The 18114-nt window shown below is 40.4% G+C and overlaps 1 protein-coding gene across 3 annotated transcripts in view; it reads right to left on the bottom strand.

Annotated features, from left to right (window-relative positions):
- The window catches only part of CHD9 (chromodomain helicase DNA binding protein 9), a 90716-nt gene that overhangs the window by 34207 nt on the left and 38395 nt on the right, over window positions 1–18114 (bottom strand). For all 3 annotated transcript variants that reach the window (XM_060254270.1, XM_060254271.1, XM_060254272.1), the window contains 11 exons: window positions 8690–8801; window positions 8457–8603; window positions 7575–7643; window positions 7424–7479; window positions 6729–6846; window positions 6244–6330; window positions 5163–5300; window positions 4192–4313; window positions 3166–3409; window positions 1751–1927; window positions 923–1066 (listed from right to left, as the gene is read on the bottom strand). In XM_060254270.1, coding sequence (XP_060110253.1) covers window positions 923–1066; window positions 1751–1927; window positions 3166–3409; window positions 4192–4313; window positions 5163–5300; window positions 6244–6330; window positions 6729–6846; window positions 7424–7479; window positions 7575–7643; window positions 8457–8603; window positions 8690–8801 — 1414 coding nt within the window. The remainder of the gene's footprint in view (window positions 1–922; window positions 1067–1750; window positions 1928–3165; window positions 3410–4191; window positions 4314–5162; window positions 5301–6243; window positions 6331–6728; window positions 6847–7423; window positions 7480–7574; window positions 7644–8456; window positions 8604–8689; window positions 8802–18114) is intronic.

The following is an 18114-nucleotide window of genomic DNA, read 5'->3' as shown; positions in this document are numbered from 1 at the left end:
AAGCTGTTTAACTGCCTTTGTCAGAAAATACAAGAGTGAAAACAGTATTTTGATGGATACATCCAGGCCTCTCTCTCACTCTTGAGAAGGGGCATCTTATTTCTGGCACAATCCAGGAAATATCTGAACCAGAGAGCATGATCTGCAAGAATTTCCATGGTTCAGTCTTTGAGGTAAACACACCTTATCACAGGTGACAAGGAAGTGCCTAAGTTCCATATGCTACTGCCGTGCATCCTAGAAGGCACCACATTTGAGCAGTAGCTCCACAAGCTGCATGCCAAACCACTCTTGAAACTAAGGCAAAATCCTTTAGCACCTTTTTTTAAAAAAAAGGTTTCTGGATCATGGCCAACAAACGGGCCTTCCATTACGTACCTGACAAATTTGACCCTGCAGATAACACAACGACAAATACCACAATTTTACATTGTCATTGTTAATGTGGAAACAATGTAAATTGCAGCATTACTACTACAGTCAGTTAAATAAAGAATCAACAAGACAGGCTATTTTAGCATTTTCTGAAATGAAAATGGAGGAGGAGAGAAGCAACCTATTTACCGCTGTCTGTTGGGTTGATTACCATTACGTAACAGTCAGCCGATAAAATTCTTTAATTTTTATTTCCTCCCTGTAATTTTTTTTAAATTTTGAATTAAAACAGGAATACAAGGAAGGGAGGGAAAGAGGAAGATACAGATATTATACTAATCTGTAGCTTATTCATAACGAGGATGATCAACATCAAAGTAAATATAAAACATTTAGCATAAACATTTAAGATACATAATAATATTCGAGAATTTTTACATACAACATATACTAATTATTGAAACCTAGCATTTATTTCCACAAGTCACTATTAATATTAAGTTTTAGATACTGATTTTCATTTCCAATGCAGTACTTTGAGATGTACCTGCTCCTCTGTTTTAAGATCCCCAAATTCCTGCATGAATGTAGATTCTGCCGGAAAACGTAAAGGTTCAAGGAAGTGAAGGAGGCTGAAAAGTTCTTCTACTGTATTCTGCAGTGGCGTGCCTGTCAACAGCACCTTGTGCTCCTATGGAAGATGCACATTTAGCATGACATTCTAAAATACAGTAGTACTACTACAGTAATAGTATACCTGACAATCATCCCTAAGCAACTGGTGTTTTGTACAAATAAATATGTGTGTTATTTTGGTTGTCTTTAAGAATCATATCATCAGTTTTGAAATGTAGTTTAGTTGGGTACTGCTTGAACCTTAACCTAAGGATTTCAAGAGCAAAGTACAACAGTGCAAGTGATAAGAATTCAAGCAGAAGAATAAATGACAGGTTAAGGGGTTTTATGGTACAGGAGAAGCTGGGATATATTGTGAAAAACACACAAAGACTGACAACAATTCAGAGGCTGGGTAGTAAAACTATACTAAGAAACTCCAGCAAACAGGTCACCCTCTTATCTTATCCTTGATTTTTGGTCCACACAATCTAAGGATAGATTTTCATACAGTTCTTTGTAGTGAGTGAATTAAACTACTTTGGCCACTAGAGGCCATGCAGATTTGAGAGGGAAGGAAGAGAAGGAATTGCACACCTAAAGTAAGCAACGAAAGGCACTCAAACTAAGAATCCAGTCTGTGGTATTCAGAGATAATAATTCTTTACAGCACTGAGTTTAAATGTTAACTTCCATTGCACCTCCATCTTAACCACGACTCGTGACTGTTACTTCAGGAAACCGAAAAGCAAACACTCACAAGATTCATAAGTTTCAGTCCTTCCAGCAGTTTGCAGTTTTTATTCTTCAGTCTGTGTGCTTCGTCAATAATAACACAGCGCCATTCGATAGCGTTGAGTTCTGGACAGCCACCAAGAATCATCTCAAAGGTAGTGATAATGGCTTGGAACTTGTATGTACCTCTAATGACGCGACCCTGAAACATGAACAAACGTTATCTTGAACCTTCTCATTTTCCACTGCATTTGCGGCAACGGAATATCTTAAAACAGAAGAAGGTAAGTACAGCAGTGCTGGAGGAGACTGGTAGCTTAAGTCTTGCATCTTGCTCCCATTCTGACCAATCAGACATCATGGAAGGTCTACAAAGAGGGCACAGAGGCCAGCGCCTCCTCTCTTTGTCCAGCAACTGGTATTCAGAAAAAATACAGCCTCTGAACATGCTCTATCTTTTTAGCCATCATGGAAAAGACATTCAGTGACTAAACACCTCCCCGCCCCCCCCCCCATCCTGCCTTTAAAGTCCATCTGTAGGGATAATCAGGATGTTCCTCAGAATGCTTCACAACAACTATATGTGGCCTTTGAACACAACATCACAGAGTGAACCTGAAAGACAGCCACCCCACCCCCTAAAAATGCAAGGAAAGAATGCACTGGCACAATTACCTATACCCATGTGCAAACAACCACGATGGCAAAGTGCTAGGCTGCTAAATTTCTATTCTAAGCATTCTGTTGCGGTTCAATATGCAGTAGCAGGCCCCATTTGATGCCTTCACAGTCTGGATGGTTTTCAGTGTATTGAATTATGTAGCCTGATTCTCAAATAACATAAATAACATATAATCAGGGGTGTCGAACTCATTGTTATGAGGGTCGGATCTGACATAAATAAGACCTTGTTGGACTGGACCAGGTCGGGCCGGGCCATGCATGTACCTATTTAAGATTAAAATGTTAGCACTAATTGGTCTTAGGGGTGCTTTCTTTGTATTTCTCCCATGGGATCCAGGGAACTAGGCAAAGGAAGTTCTGGCTCTTTCCTTCCTTGCCCAAGGGACTGGAGGGGGGGGGGGGAGGAAGGAGCCTCAGCCAATAGAGAGGCTTGGCTCAGTAGCTCTTCTGTGCAGTTGAGAGAGCCTGGAAAAACAAGCTCTGCCTGCCCCCCTTCCTCCCTCAGCCAATGGAGAAAATAGAGGCTTTGCTCTATACCCCTGTGCGATTGAGCAAGCCTTGCAAAGCAAGCTATTATGCAGAAGGAAGCAAGAGAGAGGGAGAAGGAAGCAGATGACAGTCAGCTGTGTGGGGGCCTGATAGAGCCCTCTGGGGGCCTGATTTGGCCCCCAGACCACGTTTCACACCCCTGATATAAGTAATAGCATGCTGCATTTATAATGGTCTACTACTTAGAAGCCAGTTTTTAAAAGTTACCTGAGAGTCCCTGAAGTACATCTCATACTGTTGTATCATCTGCCTACTGATCATACTTCCATGATACACCACAACGTTAAGATCAGTCCACGTGCGGAACTCTCTTTCCCAGTTGGCGATGGTGGAAAGTGGAGCTATGATCAGGAAAGGCCCTCTTATGCCGGTCAGGAGGATTTCATAGAGGAAAGTGATTGATTGGATGGTTTTGCCAAGGCCCATTTCATCAGCTAAGATGCAGTTTTGTCTGGAGGGGGAAAGAATAAAAAAATACTTAACAAAGCTGCAGAGGAGATACACAACACAATCCCATTCAGAATGATTTTCGGTTGTTAAGCACACATAGGATTTGGGAAATCTGTTTTCTTTGCAGGAAGACCTTTCTGTCAAACAAACTCCAAAAGGAGTGACATCAGACCTAATAGAAACAAGCTGGGGAAATCCTCAAGCTTAAAATCACAATCTGGGTCTTCAATGCAACAAACGTTGCATTGCCCCATACCCTAAATTTTTCTATTAATTGTCCATATGCAATGAGAACCAAACACACAAGCCCACAGATCCACTAATACTTGTTTCTATAGCAACAACCCACGTTTTGTCATTTACAGCCAAATGATGCCAGTAAGAAAGAACAAAACAAGATTTCCTTTTGCACTGTTTTGAAGGGGACAGTAACAGACTGGGTCCTTGGATTCTACGCACCACGCAGTCAGTCACGGATCAAAATCTGGCCAACCATCTGCCCTTTTCACACCCATTACTTCCTTACTGTTACACAGCCCAGTAATCAGCAAAAGCTTGTCTTCACTGGAACATTATTTATTGGCAATTCTTCTCTCTTTACTAGTGCTGGCATACATTACATATTAAATGGGGGAAAGTCTCTCCAAAAGGGATAATAACCAGACCTTCACATACATTAAAAAATTTACAGTTTTAAGCATCTTGCCTAGAATGACTGTTTGATATTTAAACGGAAGCATTTAAATGACACTTGAAGCATTTTAATATGTTAAGAGCACATACCTATTATACCAGTTGAAAAGGAGCCAGTTGAGTCCTTCCAATTGGTATTCCCTGAGTTGGTTGCCATTTTTATATTCCCTGGACTGTTCTATTTTCTTCCATGAATTAGGAGGAGGTCGATCCTTAAAAACAAAGCAAAACATAAATGAAGCATCGCTGCGTTCCCACTTGGGGGAAGAAACAGAAGCTTTTCTTTTGGCTCTTTTGTGGGGACATTTGTGTATGCTTGCAAGTTCGCAGTTCTGGGATTCAGAGGCTCGGTGCCTCTGAATGCGGACATTCCCATCAGCCATCATGGCTAGTAGACACTGATAGATTTATCCTCTGTGAAGATTTCTAATCCTCTTTTAAAGCTGTTTACTCCTGTGTCCTACCATACACCTTGTGGCAGCGGATTCCACATTTCAATCACTCTTATATGATAACTCTTGAATAAAGTTTATATTATATTAACTGGTTAGGAACACATTGTTATTTTAACATTACAGAGTGATTTTTTTTCACTCTACTTGATTTGCTCCTTCTTGTCTATAAAAAGGTAAAGGTAGTCCCCTGTGCAAGCACCAAGTCATTACCGACCCATGGGGTGAAGTCACATCACAACGTTTTCTTGGCAGACTTTTCTATAGCTGCCACTGTTCAGTAATTAGAAGAAACATTAAATAGAGCTGCAGTTACAAGGCATTTGAGCCTTTCCACATACAATTTTCATAACAGTCCTTAATTTGGCTATTGGACCATCTGTTTAATTATTTATGTGGTGTAATCTTTAACACTTTTATAAAACCCTTAATATTCCCATTTTACAAATGGGAAACAGAGGTCAAGAAGTCATTATTTGCCTAAAGCAACATGATTAAATGGAAAAGCTGAAGGGGAAGCTCATTTGGCTCATTTTTCCATGCAAAAGCACAAGGGGAGTCACGCACATGTAGATTCATTTGAGAGAGATTACGTACATGCATTCTTACCAATCGCCTTGAATCCGGTCTTAAAGCTTGCAGTTGTTCAAACTCTTCTATTTTTCCTTGATCTACATCTTCTTTCAGCTCCCATGTGCTATCTTCATATGGCAATGAGCACCATTTTACTAAGTAGTAAGTAACAGGCTGTAGTGGGAAAAACTAGTCAGGCTACCAACTTTCCATTTAGTATGCAGAATTCCAGCATACCTTCATTTATCCCTGAATTATGCAGTTAAAAAAAACACACACAAACCATAACATTTTAGGGCAAGGATACCCAACATCTTCATGGATAGGCTAAAAGAACTAAAACACCAATCCTCCAAACAGGAGACAGATCAAGAATGATTTGCTCCTTTGATTTGGAAATCTTTCTTAAAAGACATAAGAACATATGAAAATGACAACTGGAGTAAAACTGCAAGGCAGAGAGAGTCCAGAAACATTTAAAGCTGAGTCAGTGGGTACTATTTGCAAAAAGTTAAGCAGCCATGATAATACATGGAAGAGAAACAGCAGTTCTGACAACCTGTAGCGTGGATGAAACAAGTTTACACTGTATTTATGGCTGTCAAGATTAATCAGAGCAACTCTCCTTGTGTTTCAATTTGAAACTATTCACGTACCATCTAACACTTGACAGCTATTGCCTTTTCTAGCACCATCCTTAGCTTCAGCCTCCTAGTTCTTACTTTCTCTGCACAGAAATTTCATGTATTTCCTTTCTTCCCCTCTTTGCCTTAGGTTTACCTGCAGCTGCTCCTTTTGCCTTATGCCTAGGGATTGCAAAAATGAAAGGAAAGATGGCCTACTCTCTGCCGCTAGCCATGTGATCTGAGACTCTCTGGGATGCTCCAACTCCTTCCTCCCAGAAAGGCCAGCTGCTTTCCTCCCTCTAGCTTTTCCCTTCACCACTCTTTCCCCAAAATTCAAACTGATATATAATAAGAACAGAAGATGGAATCTGTATGCTCATATATATGTGCCCTTCACATGAGTATGTGCTACTCTAAATATAAATGATCGGGAAGAATTTTTGGAAAGTGTGCCTTAGCTTTTATTCAGTTGATTCTATTCAGGTCCGTACCTCTCCAGTGTCCTTATCTTCACAAAAGGAGACTTCTAACACCCGGTCTACTTCAATATAATCTGGATTGAAAAGTTCTTCCTCCATCTGAAATTAAGCACAATATAATTATAAAATTACTAAATGCCCTGTGGCAAATCACTTCTATAATACTGTATTACATTTATTTATAGCATTTATAGACAGCTTTTCTTCTAAAACAGGACTCATTAGTTCTGGATGTACACCAACTGTGATACTACTGAGTCATAAATAAAACTGAAGAGAACAGAAGACTCATCAGCATGGCTTGATAAAATTACCCAAGAGTAACATCATTTCTCTATTTTTAAATATGAAAATTCACATATAATTGCCAAACAACAGAAGACAAAGAAAACATAAAGAGAATGCAATGAACGACTGAATGTCAAGCACACACTTAGACTTCTGGAAACTGAGCTTTTAATTAGCTTTGCAAGGTTTTTCTTTTTTAAAACACTCACATCTGCAAAAAAATGGGCCCTCTGAGCTTGCCGCAGTTTGAAACGTTTGATTTTCTGCTGGATTCTTTTATCCTTTAAAAGCTGTTGTTCTGTGGCCCATTCGCAATGGAGGTAGGAGCTAAATTTACAAAAGATCACTGGTTACATTCTTGCAAGCACAGGTTTATCATCACAAGATTTTACTTATTTAATACCAAGTACATTCTTCACTCAAAGAGAACTGGTAGTCAGTTCCTGATATTCTATGTCCCAGAGATTTCATTTAGTGTATTTATTTTCCTTCTCTTGAACTGAGGAATGAAGCCACAAGGCTAAGAAGCTCACAATGAACTGTGTGCCCTCACCTGAAGTGAAATACACGCAAGCAAAAGCACACAGAGATTAATGCCCTGATCCACAATCAGGAATACAATTACACGTTTCCATCCAGTAACTGCTGGCCTGAGGCATCCCTGCAAAAACAAGGAGCTCCAGGACCACAACAATGCAGGGTCAGGGGCAACCTGTTTATCTGGCAATCTCCGCAAGGGAGCTATGCTGGAACAGCAGCTGGTGAGACGGCAAACAAAGACCTCCAAGAACAACTCCATAACTCTTCCAAACTGCCCTTGAGACTTCATCCTAAGCTGACAGTGTATCAAAACCTAGAAGACCATTTTTGGCGATAACTCCAAAATTTAAGTGGCAATACTTACTAGTTTTTGTATTTAACAAAAAATTCCTCTGCTTCCATGGTCACTCCTCCAGGAATCTGAACGAGGAGAACAACATTCTGTTTTATAAGATTCACTTATATATTTTTAGAAAATTATGAACCAAAAGACTCACATCTCCGTATTTACTCACTTCTTTCTTTATGATTCTGGAAGATAAAATTTTATCTACAATTGCTGCATCTTCTTCACTTGGGTTTTCCTAAATAGATCCAAGGTGGGGAAGGGGAGGAAAGTAAAATTCTGTAAAAGCTCTGACTGCCTTACATCAGTTGAGAAATTACCTGATATATGTAATGTATAGTATCAAAATCAGCACAAAACATACACTCTCTGCTGTCCCCATCAGTTCCTGCCAATGAGCAGAAAGACCGCTGTTCATAGAACAGTTCAATACAACCTCACTTGACTATTAAGGATTCTAACTTTGTTTAAAGAAGGAAGCCTTACAAACATACTTCCATTCTGTTGCACTGATCTGTCATCCTTAGCAAGTCAGACAAAAATAAATATGCCACGTATCAACAATAGAGATTTCTTGTTTGCATGCAGAATTCTAACCATCAGTTGGTAATATGCTGCTTGAGATCCTTAAACAGACCAGTGGAAGATCTGTATGCACGCACGCATTGGAATTCCCACCCACGCAAGCAATCTTTTCTCCAATAAACAAGCTATCCTAGACTGTACAGGATACGTGACAATACATGGCTCCCATGTTTAAGACCATCTCTTGTGGATTAAAGCCATTACCATATCACATTTGTTTTGTTGTCCCCCCCCTCCCTCACACACACATTTATAAAATGGTGAGGTGAGTAGACTGGATCTTCCAAATTCAAGACTGGCTGTGTGTAGTGGTGTGGCACGTGCCAGTAAAAATGCAATGAACTTAAGGGGGGGGGGAAGGAATCAAATTGTGCATTTCGGTTGTCTAGACAAGGTCAACCATGTAAACGAATGCCTTGAAAACAGAGCTTGAAAGAAGTAAGCACCACAAATTAGTTTCACTTACAATGAATAACTGTAAAGGTTGTTCAGCAGGCAGAGGGGCAGAATTCTTTTTTATTTTCACAGAAACTTTTGCTTCTTCCTCAGACTGTTTTCCCTCACCTTCTTCTGCATACTTCTTTCTTTTAATCTGACGGTTTGACCTTCTCTTCTATAATGGGGGGGGGGACATAGGTTAGGGAACTAAGTTAACACACCTGGAAAAATTTGTGAAGGCACATGTTTGTTTTTGAATACCTGAGAGGCTTCATCTTTGAATGGTTGCTGAGAAGCCTGCTTAGCATCAGACATTTCATCTGAAGAGTCATTTTTTCTCTTCTGCTTTTTACCCAGAGTAATAATAAGCTTGCTGTTCAGAAACAAAAGAAAACATGAATCATGTGCATAAAAATGTAAGTCTTGAAACTTAATCAGAATCATACCCTCAAGATAAAACATTTTTAATATTTTTTTCATCATCCCTAAGGTACTGAACAGAGAGGAAAGAACCAAGGTTTTCTTCCCCCAAACATGGCTTAATTTAGCAAGATAACAAGTGAGACTAGAAGAATATCCATGTTTATATGTATACTCATGAAATCAAATGCTACACTGTAACTGGTATAAAGATTAAGTTAAATATAAACTGCATAATTTTAAAGCATTTTTGTACATGATCCAATAGAATAAATACACCCATAACATTTCAGCCTGACAGTCTGGATTTCAAAACATCGAGAATTATAGAAAGCATTTCATCAGTAATGACTGATAATGACTACAGAATTGTAGGGAAAATTATATTCCTAATATGACAGTGCTAATTATTTCTGAGTTTATAGTCAAAGGGTTATAGAAAAAAAGGGGCAATATTAATATCATTCCATCTGGTTTTAATCAGAGGGCTGCAAATATATATAATTTTCCTTATTTAAAATCTGACAAGTGCTGCTTTTCAAACGCATTCTCAGAATAATCACAATTGTGATTACAATCAAACCCAAATTCAGATAAAGAGATGTCCTTAGATGCACACTTTACATAATATAGATTTGATAATTATATGCTATGCAGCAGTGAGAGAATTGCTTTAGAACAGAATTTTCTGCAGCTTCACAGATACCCCTCCAACCACTGCCCTTTATTCATTCACTTCAATTATGACACAGCACGAAACAGTAAACATTACTGCCCAGAGGTTGCTAATTTATAGCAGCTCACATAGAAATTAGACAAAGCTGTTTACATGAGTGATGCAGTGCAGGTAAGTAACTGCAGTGCAAGTACTGTCACCACAATTAAAGGATTTCATTGCAGTTTATGACATTTAACGATTATATAACCTTCAAACTTCACTGCAGAAAAAAATATGTACAAAAAATAGAATCGTATGTAAGTCTTCCCATGAAAGATTTTGACATGAACCTCATAATGGGCTGAAAGAGACATTAGGACTCCTCAAATCAGAGAGCAAGGATGATGTAGTAGTTAACAGCACTACATATAAGGCAGCATGTCTGTAAGCTTATCAGTGTGCAATCAAGTTGGCATCATTCAAAATCCACTTTTTCCCCCCTATGAAGACTTTCACAGAATTCTTCAGTTACCCTCACCCTCTCAAACCAAGCAAGTACATGCAATTTTTTCTGCCACTAATCTGTCCCTTTGCTGCTGGATGGATAAAAATGATTTAAAACAAATTTTAAAAACTCTTAAAAAAACCCCAACAACATTGCCACTAAAACAAGGTTTCCCTTTTTAAAAGCCACCAGGTATAAAGAGAAGCCTAAAAATCTAGTGAAGGCTTTGTCATCAACAGGGCAGATTCATGGGATACAATTCAGAAAAAAAATGAATTTATGACCTCCCCTTATGACTGTTTGAAAATTTGCTTTTCAGTGCAAAGACAGCACCTTCATCAGTTTTTATACTGCTCAACTTTCAATATTATGGGCTGATACCAGGGACCAGAGACTGTGAAATTACCACTTATCCAAGTGGCTAAACTTTTAGTCCTCTTTATACTTAGTAGGTAACTGCAACAGGCTCAGTACTCTAATTATAAATCTCAATTGGCACTTCCCTGTCTTATCAAGCACACTGATCTGCCCATTAGTGCCAGCCTTTGCTTCTGATAGAAAGTATTTACTTTTGTAACATGTGGATAAGACAGAGAAGGTATATGATAGAAGAAGAAGAAGAAGAAGAATTGCAGATTTATATCCCGCCCTTCTCCCTGAATCAGAGACTCAGAGCGGCTTACAATCTCCTATGTCTTCTCCCCTCACAACAGACACCCTGTGAGGTGGGTGGGGCTGGAGAGGGCTCTCACAGCAGCTGCCCTTTCAAGGACAACCTCTGCCAGAGCTATGGCTGACCCAAGGCCATTCCAGCAGGTGCAAGTGGAGGAGTGGGGAATCAAACCTGGTTCTCCCAGATAAGAGTCCGCACACTTAACCACTACACCAAACTGGCTCTACGAGATAAGAGAGAAAGGCCAGCCAAAAGCAGAAAAAAAATAGTTTCAGCCTATACCTGTGCACTAAAAATCTATCATGTCTTCAGGCTGTAAATGAGATCTTAGCTAGGTTTATAAGCATTAAGATGTTTAAAAATAAGCTTCAGATGATTTAACAGTGGTATGATTTTCAGGGGGGGGAATTAAGAAATGTATTACTCTGTGAGATTATATAAAGATCCTGTTCAGGTTAAACTATTTTTTGTTATAACAATAAATTAGCATGTACTTTTATTTTAACAGTATCTAAATAATGGAAAATATTTTAAAATCAATTTAAATTGCTAATATAAATCAGTCTCAATTTAAAATTGGTGCACCTTTGCTTGGATCCAACAAAGCATTTTCTCTGATGGAAAGACTTCTGCGTGACTCTCCTCCATCTTCCTTCCCAATGGAGCCCCTAAGGCCACTCCATTTTGAGCTGCAGTGGGGAGCAGGATCAAGAAAGTCACAGTGAGCAGAAATTCATGCATCTGCAGAAATACTTTGTTGGAACCAAACCAACTCCTTATCTCAATGATTAGACTACGTTCCTTGAGGCAGGTATCAAGTCTTGTAATCTGTAAAGAGCTATGCACATAAAATGATGCTAGGAAAATAAACTTCTGATGTTTTGAGGAACGTACAGTTAGGCCATCACACACACACAGACACTTACAAGCCATACAAGTTCCTGGATAGAGCACCACAAAATGGAAACAATTTCTAATGGCCTCCATGTAGGGTAACATCAAAAACATCCCTCATTCCCTCAGGTATGGTGGTCAATAATCACAGTTGGTGTTATCCCACCGGTCACAACAAATACTTCAACTGCATTTGCTGTGTGGGTAGGGCTTCAGTTCCTCCTGCCCATGTGAAGAATATAGAGGAGCTATAGCTCACAAGCAGGGAATTTGTTAGGCATGCAGAATGTCACAGGTTCAATCCCTGGCATCTCCAGTTAAAAGGATCAGCTAGGAGGTGATGTGAAAGAACTCAATCTGGGACCTTGGATAGCTGCTGCTGGTCTGAGTAAAAAATACTGACTTTGATGGACCAAGGGTCTGATTCAGTATAAGGCAGCTTCCAAGTATTCAATTTCACATGTTCAATGTATCAGGATTTGCTGTCAAAGCCTGTGTGTTTTTGGTAGCAAGATCTTAATAAAATCACTGAAAGGCAATATTTCTAATGAAATTGACAAAACTAGGGCTTGCTAACATAATCACTTCTATGGGAAACAGCTATAACAAACACCCATAGCACACATCATCACCATGTATGAGGACTCCATCAGCATTCTCCCTCTATTTCCCCCCTGTTAACAAACCCCGCCTGCCCTACAATCTCAAACTGAAGATGCTATTGCAGCTGCCTCTCTCTCTCTCTCTCTCGGCTTGGCTTCGCGAACGAAGATTTAAGAAGCGTGCAATAGTCCACGTCTGCTGCAGGCTCGCTGGTGGCTGACAAGACCAATGCGGGACAGGCAGGTCCGGCCACAGCGGCTGCAGGGAAAAGTCTGATTTAGGGTTGGTGCTGTAGCAGTGCGATTCTTCCTCAATCTCCTTTTGTCCTCAAGACCAGCTATGCGTGCGTTCTCAAAGGAAGAGACAGCCTGGTGGATGGTGTGTCTCCATGCTTTGCGATCTGAGGCTAGGTCAGACCACTGGTGATGGTTGATGCGACTGGGCCATGGCAGATGACCCCCAGGTGAAAGGGTGGAGCCAGTACCGCGCACACTGCGCTTCACCTAAAAAATTCCTCTGTGCAGGCCTGAAGGGCATATCCACATGAAGGGCAGCTGCCACAATGAAGGCATTCCCCCCCCCCCCCGCCTATTACAGTATGAGTAACAAGCGAAACAGCTACTATCCTTTCGATTGATGCTGTTTTGAACATAGCCTTTGCTGCTGATTAAGTTTGCCTATTCTCATCTACAGTTTCACATACTATAGACCAGGGGTGTCAAACATGCACTTCGGGGGCTGAGTCAGGCCCCCAAGCAACTGGCTGTCATCTGCTTCCTTCTCCTTATATCTTGCTTCCTTTTGCATAACAGCTTGCTTTGCCAGGCTTCCTCAATTGCACAGCAGAGCTACTGAGCCAAGCCTCTCTTCCTTCTATTGGCTGAGGCTCCTCCCCCAGTCCCCAGGGGAAGGAAGGAAAGAGCCAGAGCTTCCTTTGCCCATTTTCCAGGATCCCATGGGAGAAATACAAAGAAGGTATCTTTAAGGCCAATGAGGGCTAACGTTTTAAGCATTATATATATATATATATATATATATATAATATTAAAAAATGTGTTTGTGTTCTTTATAAAAATTTATATCTATGCTACCTAATTTTAACTAGGTCCACACATGGCCCAGCTCAACAAGGTTTGGTCCAACCTGACATGGCCCGGCCCAACAAGGTCTCATTTACGTCAGATCCAGCCCTCAAAAGAAATGAGTTTGATCCCTTACTTTAGACTTTCAACTTAACAGATCTATAGAGAATTCCTCTTTAGACTGATCACTGAATCTTGCCAATGAATTGGCTTTTTTGCAGCCAAAAATATTCAAGTTCATCTGAGGCCATCTCCATAAAGTACTGCCAAGTTGAAAAATATGACTAATGCACCGTGCACTAATCCACTATGCGTAAGTCAAGCATTTCAAAATGGATGAACCTGGGTGACAATTTCAAACATATCGGGGGGGGGGGGGGGAGGCTGAATCTTCAGAAGTGTGATACTGTCAGCAAAAGTGGCAATTGCAAATCAGATATGCCATTTTTCTGCTGTTGTTCCATGTAACCCTTCACAGTAAGACAAAAATCCATCAACATGGTTAACCTGGGCCTCCTGTATTCCTTTAGTTAAATGGAAGTACATGACACTTGATTACTGCAGAGCAATTAAGTGCCAGCTTAGAATTAACCAACCGTTTTCCTCCCTCAACTGTGCCTACAATTTTTTTACACAAGTCCTTTTACTACCTCCATCTGAGAAGGGCAATCTACTTATATTTTCAAAGGACAAAGAAAGAACTTTCTACCTACAGTTTAGGCCTTTATAAAAACGCAATGGAAAGAATCTCAGAATCTTTTGAAAACTTCAAGATTTTAATGAAAACTGATCTTATTCATATCTCTAGAGCCACCCATGGAGATTCTGCTTTCCATTAATGACCTACATTAAATGAATCTAACTTAGTGCACATGCAGGTGGCTATAATAAGAACAACTGAATTTGAATGTCAAGTCATTTTTAAAGCTAAATGATAAGCCAGGAAACTCATTACAACATTATTTTAACAGAAGCCTAACCTTGAGGCTTGTTGTTGCAACAGCTTTATTCTACATATTAATAATGGAAACCCACAGCAAATAAGATGCCAGCTCTGGGCAGAAGCAATAGGAAGCCTAATTAGATCCACAATAAAAAGCATGCTGAAATCTTTAAAGACACATGTATCATAACATAAAAGCTTCCACTCAGAACAAGCAAATTAAGGTGGATTTGTAACCAAATCTAATTTCTAAGTGTTTGAAGGGTACCCAAGTCAACCACATTAATTTCAGTATAAATTGATGTCCCAAATGGGTAGTGAAATCCCATGCAATTGGATATAATGTCCCGCTCTGATAAAGGGACTCATGTTCCATATGCAGCAAGGAACTGAAAGAAACTTCACTGAAAAGGGCATGCAAAGATCTTCACCCTTCCTGTATTCACTTCAGGGTGAATTCAAAGATCCACATCATATGAACATGGTTAGCAACAGCACTTTAGAATTACAGCAAATAGGACAAGGACTACTGAAGTTAGTCCAGTTTTTCAGAAATAAACCCTTTCCAAAATATAGAAATGTATAAACCAGAATTCAATGGAATTGAAATTAAGACAGAATTATAAATTAATGCAGCATAAAATATATCAGTCAACAACAAGAAAAAATCAGCAGACCATCTGGCTTCAACCAATGTCAGATATCCCCATATCCTCTACACCAGGAGTCTCCAACCCCCGGTCCATGGACCGGTCCCGGTCCATGGCCTGTTAGCAAGCGGGCCGTGGAGCAAGGCAGAGGTGCTGCACGGCCCCTTTCATCCACCCAGGACCCGGGCAGATGAAAGAGACAGTGCAGCCTCGGTCTGAGGCTGCCTCTTAGTGAGGCAATGTAGCCCCGCCACCCCTGTCCCCCACCTGGGACCTGGGGCAGATAAAGGAGGCAGTGTGGCCTTGCTCAGAAGCTGCCTCCCATGCAAGGGGAGGCCACACCACCTCTTTCATCCACTGGGGTCCTAGGCAGGCAGAAGAGGCAGCACAGCAGTGACCTTCGCTTACCCCTTTGCCTACTTAGCGGGGAGGCAGCAGAAGCAACCCCACACAACCCCATTTAAAGACTCCCATGGGGAAGCAGGGATGAGGTACAAGTGGGGGTGCAGCCTGTGGTGGCAAAAACACCAGTGCCGCCCCCTTCCCCCACCAGTCCACGGAAAAATTGTCTTTCACAAAACCAGTTCCTGGTGCCAAAAAGGTTGGGAACCACTGCTCTACACTTTCGCTCCTTTTCATTATAAAAGAAAATTGTTCCTTAATCAACACACTGTTGCTGCTGCAGCCACACTGCCACATTGCACATGATTTATCCTGCCAACTTTATGAGTCATAATTCTGAAATGTATCTGAAGGTCATCTAGATTCACACAAGCACATACGTGGATGCTTGAAACAAAGTGACATGAAAGATCTACTGAACTTTGTGTGACTACCTCCATAGGTTTACAGTGATTTTTCAGCTCACCTTTGCAAACCTTTTCCTGAACAACCCAGAACATGTATAGGATCGCAGACAGTAAGAAAGTCATTTTTCAACACTCAGGGGGGCTAAGATTATGAACTAAGTTGTCCCTAGATCAAATTCCCATCAGTCATAATCCTAATGGGCAGCCACAAGGAAGCAACTCCTGTATCCAACAGCCAATTCTCAAAAACCATCTTGGTGGCTACACATGGCCTCATGTATTTTTTTACTTCTACCTGTAGTTTGGTGCAACAAAGCTTTGTTTCCCAGACCCTGTTTTTCTTCATAACTGCATGTGGTTGCATCCTAGATGATGGTGAAGTAGAAACTGTTGTACATTGCAACAGATTATTATTATCATATGGCATTGTGTGTAGTATAACCAAGGGATCCTAAGATTGTCCAGCGGCCAGCAGTTCTAGCTCTTTCAGTGCTATGCACCACTAGGTGGAAAGCTAGACTTGTTTTTAAGGCATGAGACATTTCAGAGGGGTTATTTTTTGCCTTTGCCTGCCTCTGCATCACAATCCTGGTATTCCTTGGAGGTCGCCCTTTCAAAAAATAGCTAAGGCTGATCCTGCTTAGCTTCTGAGATCTCACGAGATCAGGCTAGCCTGGGCTATCCAAATAAAGGTATACAGATCATATGCAGCAGAAAAGTGAGGAGACAGTCTTCTGTCCACTCTCACCCCATGATTTTAGTTTAAGGAGAGACTGCAGAATCCACTACTAAGCAGAAAGGAAGGATTTATTGGACTTGAGTAAATGTCGACTCCAAGAGATATATTTTGGCAATGCAGGACATGCAAGACAGCTGTGCATAAAAAGTTTCAGGGAGCAGTTGAGTCATAAAAGGGAAACAGGACACAGCAAGTCAAGACAATGCAAAACTAAGAAAAGGCACATGGAGTATTACAGGAATTGGGTGCTTATCTATTCTGGAATCACTAATTTAAAAAACCAAACAAATCAGCATTTGGGAGTATTGTCATGGTTATAATGCGTTAACAAGTTTGTGATCCCCCCCCCCCCTTTCACATAGTTTATACAGGACAAGTTTATCCAGTTTAAATATAGGAGATCTTCAATGGATTTAGAAACTAAACCTTCAAAGTTTCAGCACTGCTGGGACACCTCCCAGTTTCAGCCTCTTAGTGGGGCCAATATGTGCATGCAGTTTGGCTGTAGGGATTGCGTAACTCAATACATTCTCCCTTTAAGACTTAAAAAAAAAATTCAACAGGCTTTTAACTGATTTTTGTATGGTTTTGTCATCCCTTCAATTTTATTATCTGGTAGCACTGTGCCGTGGTTTGGTGTGCTGTTTAGCTTGCTGCTGATGCTTTTGATTTGGTTGTTCAGAATTTTGTGTACCTTTTTATTGCTATTTAGTGTTTCCTCCACTGGTTTTACTGATAAATTCTGTATTAACATCTCAGACACATGTTTTAACGTAATAAAGACAAAGCAGACTGAGACAGAGGCAGCATAATGCTATGTACCCAGCACCGCATGCTAATATTCTTTCACTTGAGCCAATGCTATATAACTGATGAAGACACAACATGGTTACATACACAATTGCATATGGTCAGTAGATTGTTGCATACACAATTACAACATATGATCAATATGTTACAAAATCTTACTCAAAATTTACTTAAAATGTGAAGAACTGTGTGACGTGCATAGTTCTTTTAAAATGAACAGTGTAAAACCATGCTCAGTGTTTTACACTGACAAATGATAAATCTCACACATTAAAATCAAGTAGATTAAAGATGTTGTTTTAAAAGATGTAGTTTATGTTATAGTCTGTACTCAAAGAAAAGGGCTGCAGCTTTCATCAAGGACAGAGGTGGTGAAGAAATCTTCTATCTGCTTCTGCAGTCCAATATCCCAGGCATCATAATGAATATATAAGAAGGCAAAACTAGAAGTCTGGTTACAGGATGAAACCCATCAGGGACATATTGCTGCACCTCGTTTTAAGAGACTACGAAGTCTTATGCAGTGCCTATTTACATTCTAAGTAGAAGACGATGATGAAGAGACTGGATTTATACCCTGCCCTTCACTCAGAGTGGCTTACAATCTCCTTTCCCTTCCCTTCCCTTCCCTTCCCGACAACAGATACCCTGTGAGGTAGGCAGGGCTAAGAGAGCTCTTTGAACTGTTCTTGAGCAAACAGCTCTGAGAGAACTTGCGAATGATCAAAGGTCACACCGGCAACTACCTGCTGAGAAGTGAAGAATCAAACCCTGTTCTCCAAGATTACAGTCTATGCTGTTAAAACGCCACCAAACTTGCTCTTTCACGTATTGATCAAATGGACCATGAACTGATGGAATGGAACCTTATAGGCCACTACCAAAAGCAAAAACAAACAA

Source organism: Heteronotia binoei, chromosome 14, assembly GCF_032191835.1.
Source record: "Heteronotia binoei isolate CCM8104 ecotype False Entrance Well chromosome 14, APGP_CSIRO_Hbin_v1, whole genome shotgun sequence".
Classification (NCBI taxonomy): Eukaryota; Metazoa; Chordata; class Lepidosauria; order Squamata; family Gekkonidae; genus Heteronotia; species Heteronotia binoei.
The sequence above is the reverse complement of the archived record's forward strand: the minus strand, read 5'-3'. Positions and strand labels throughout refer to the sequence as shown.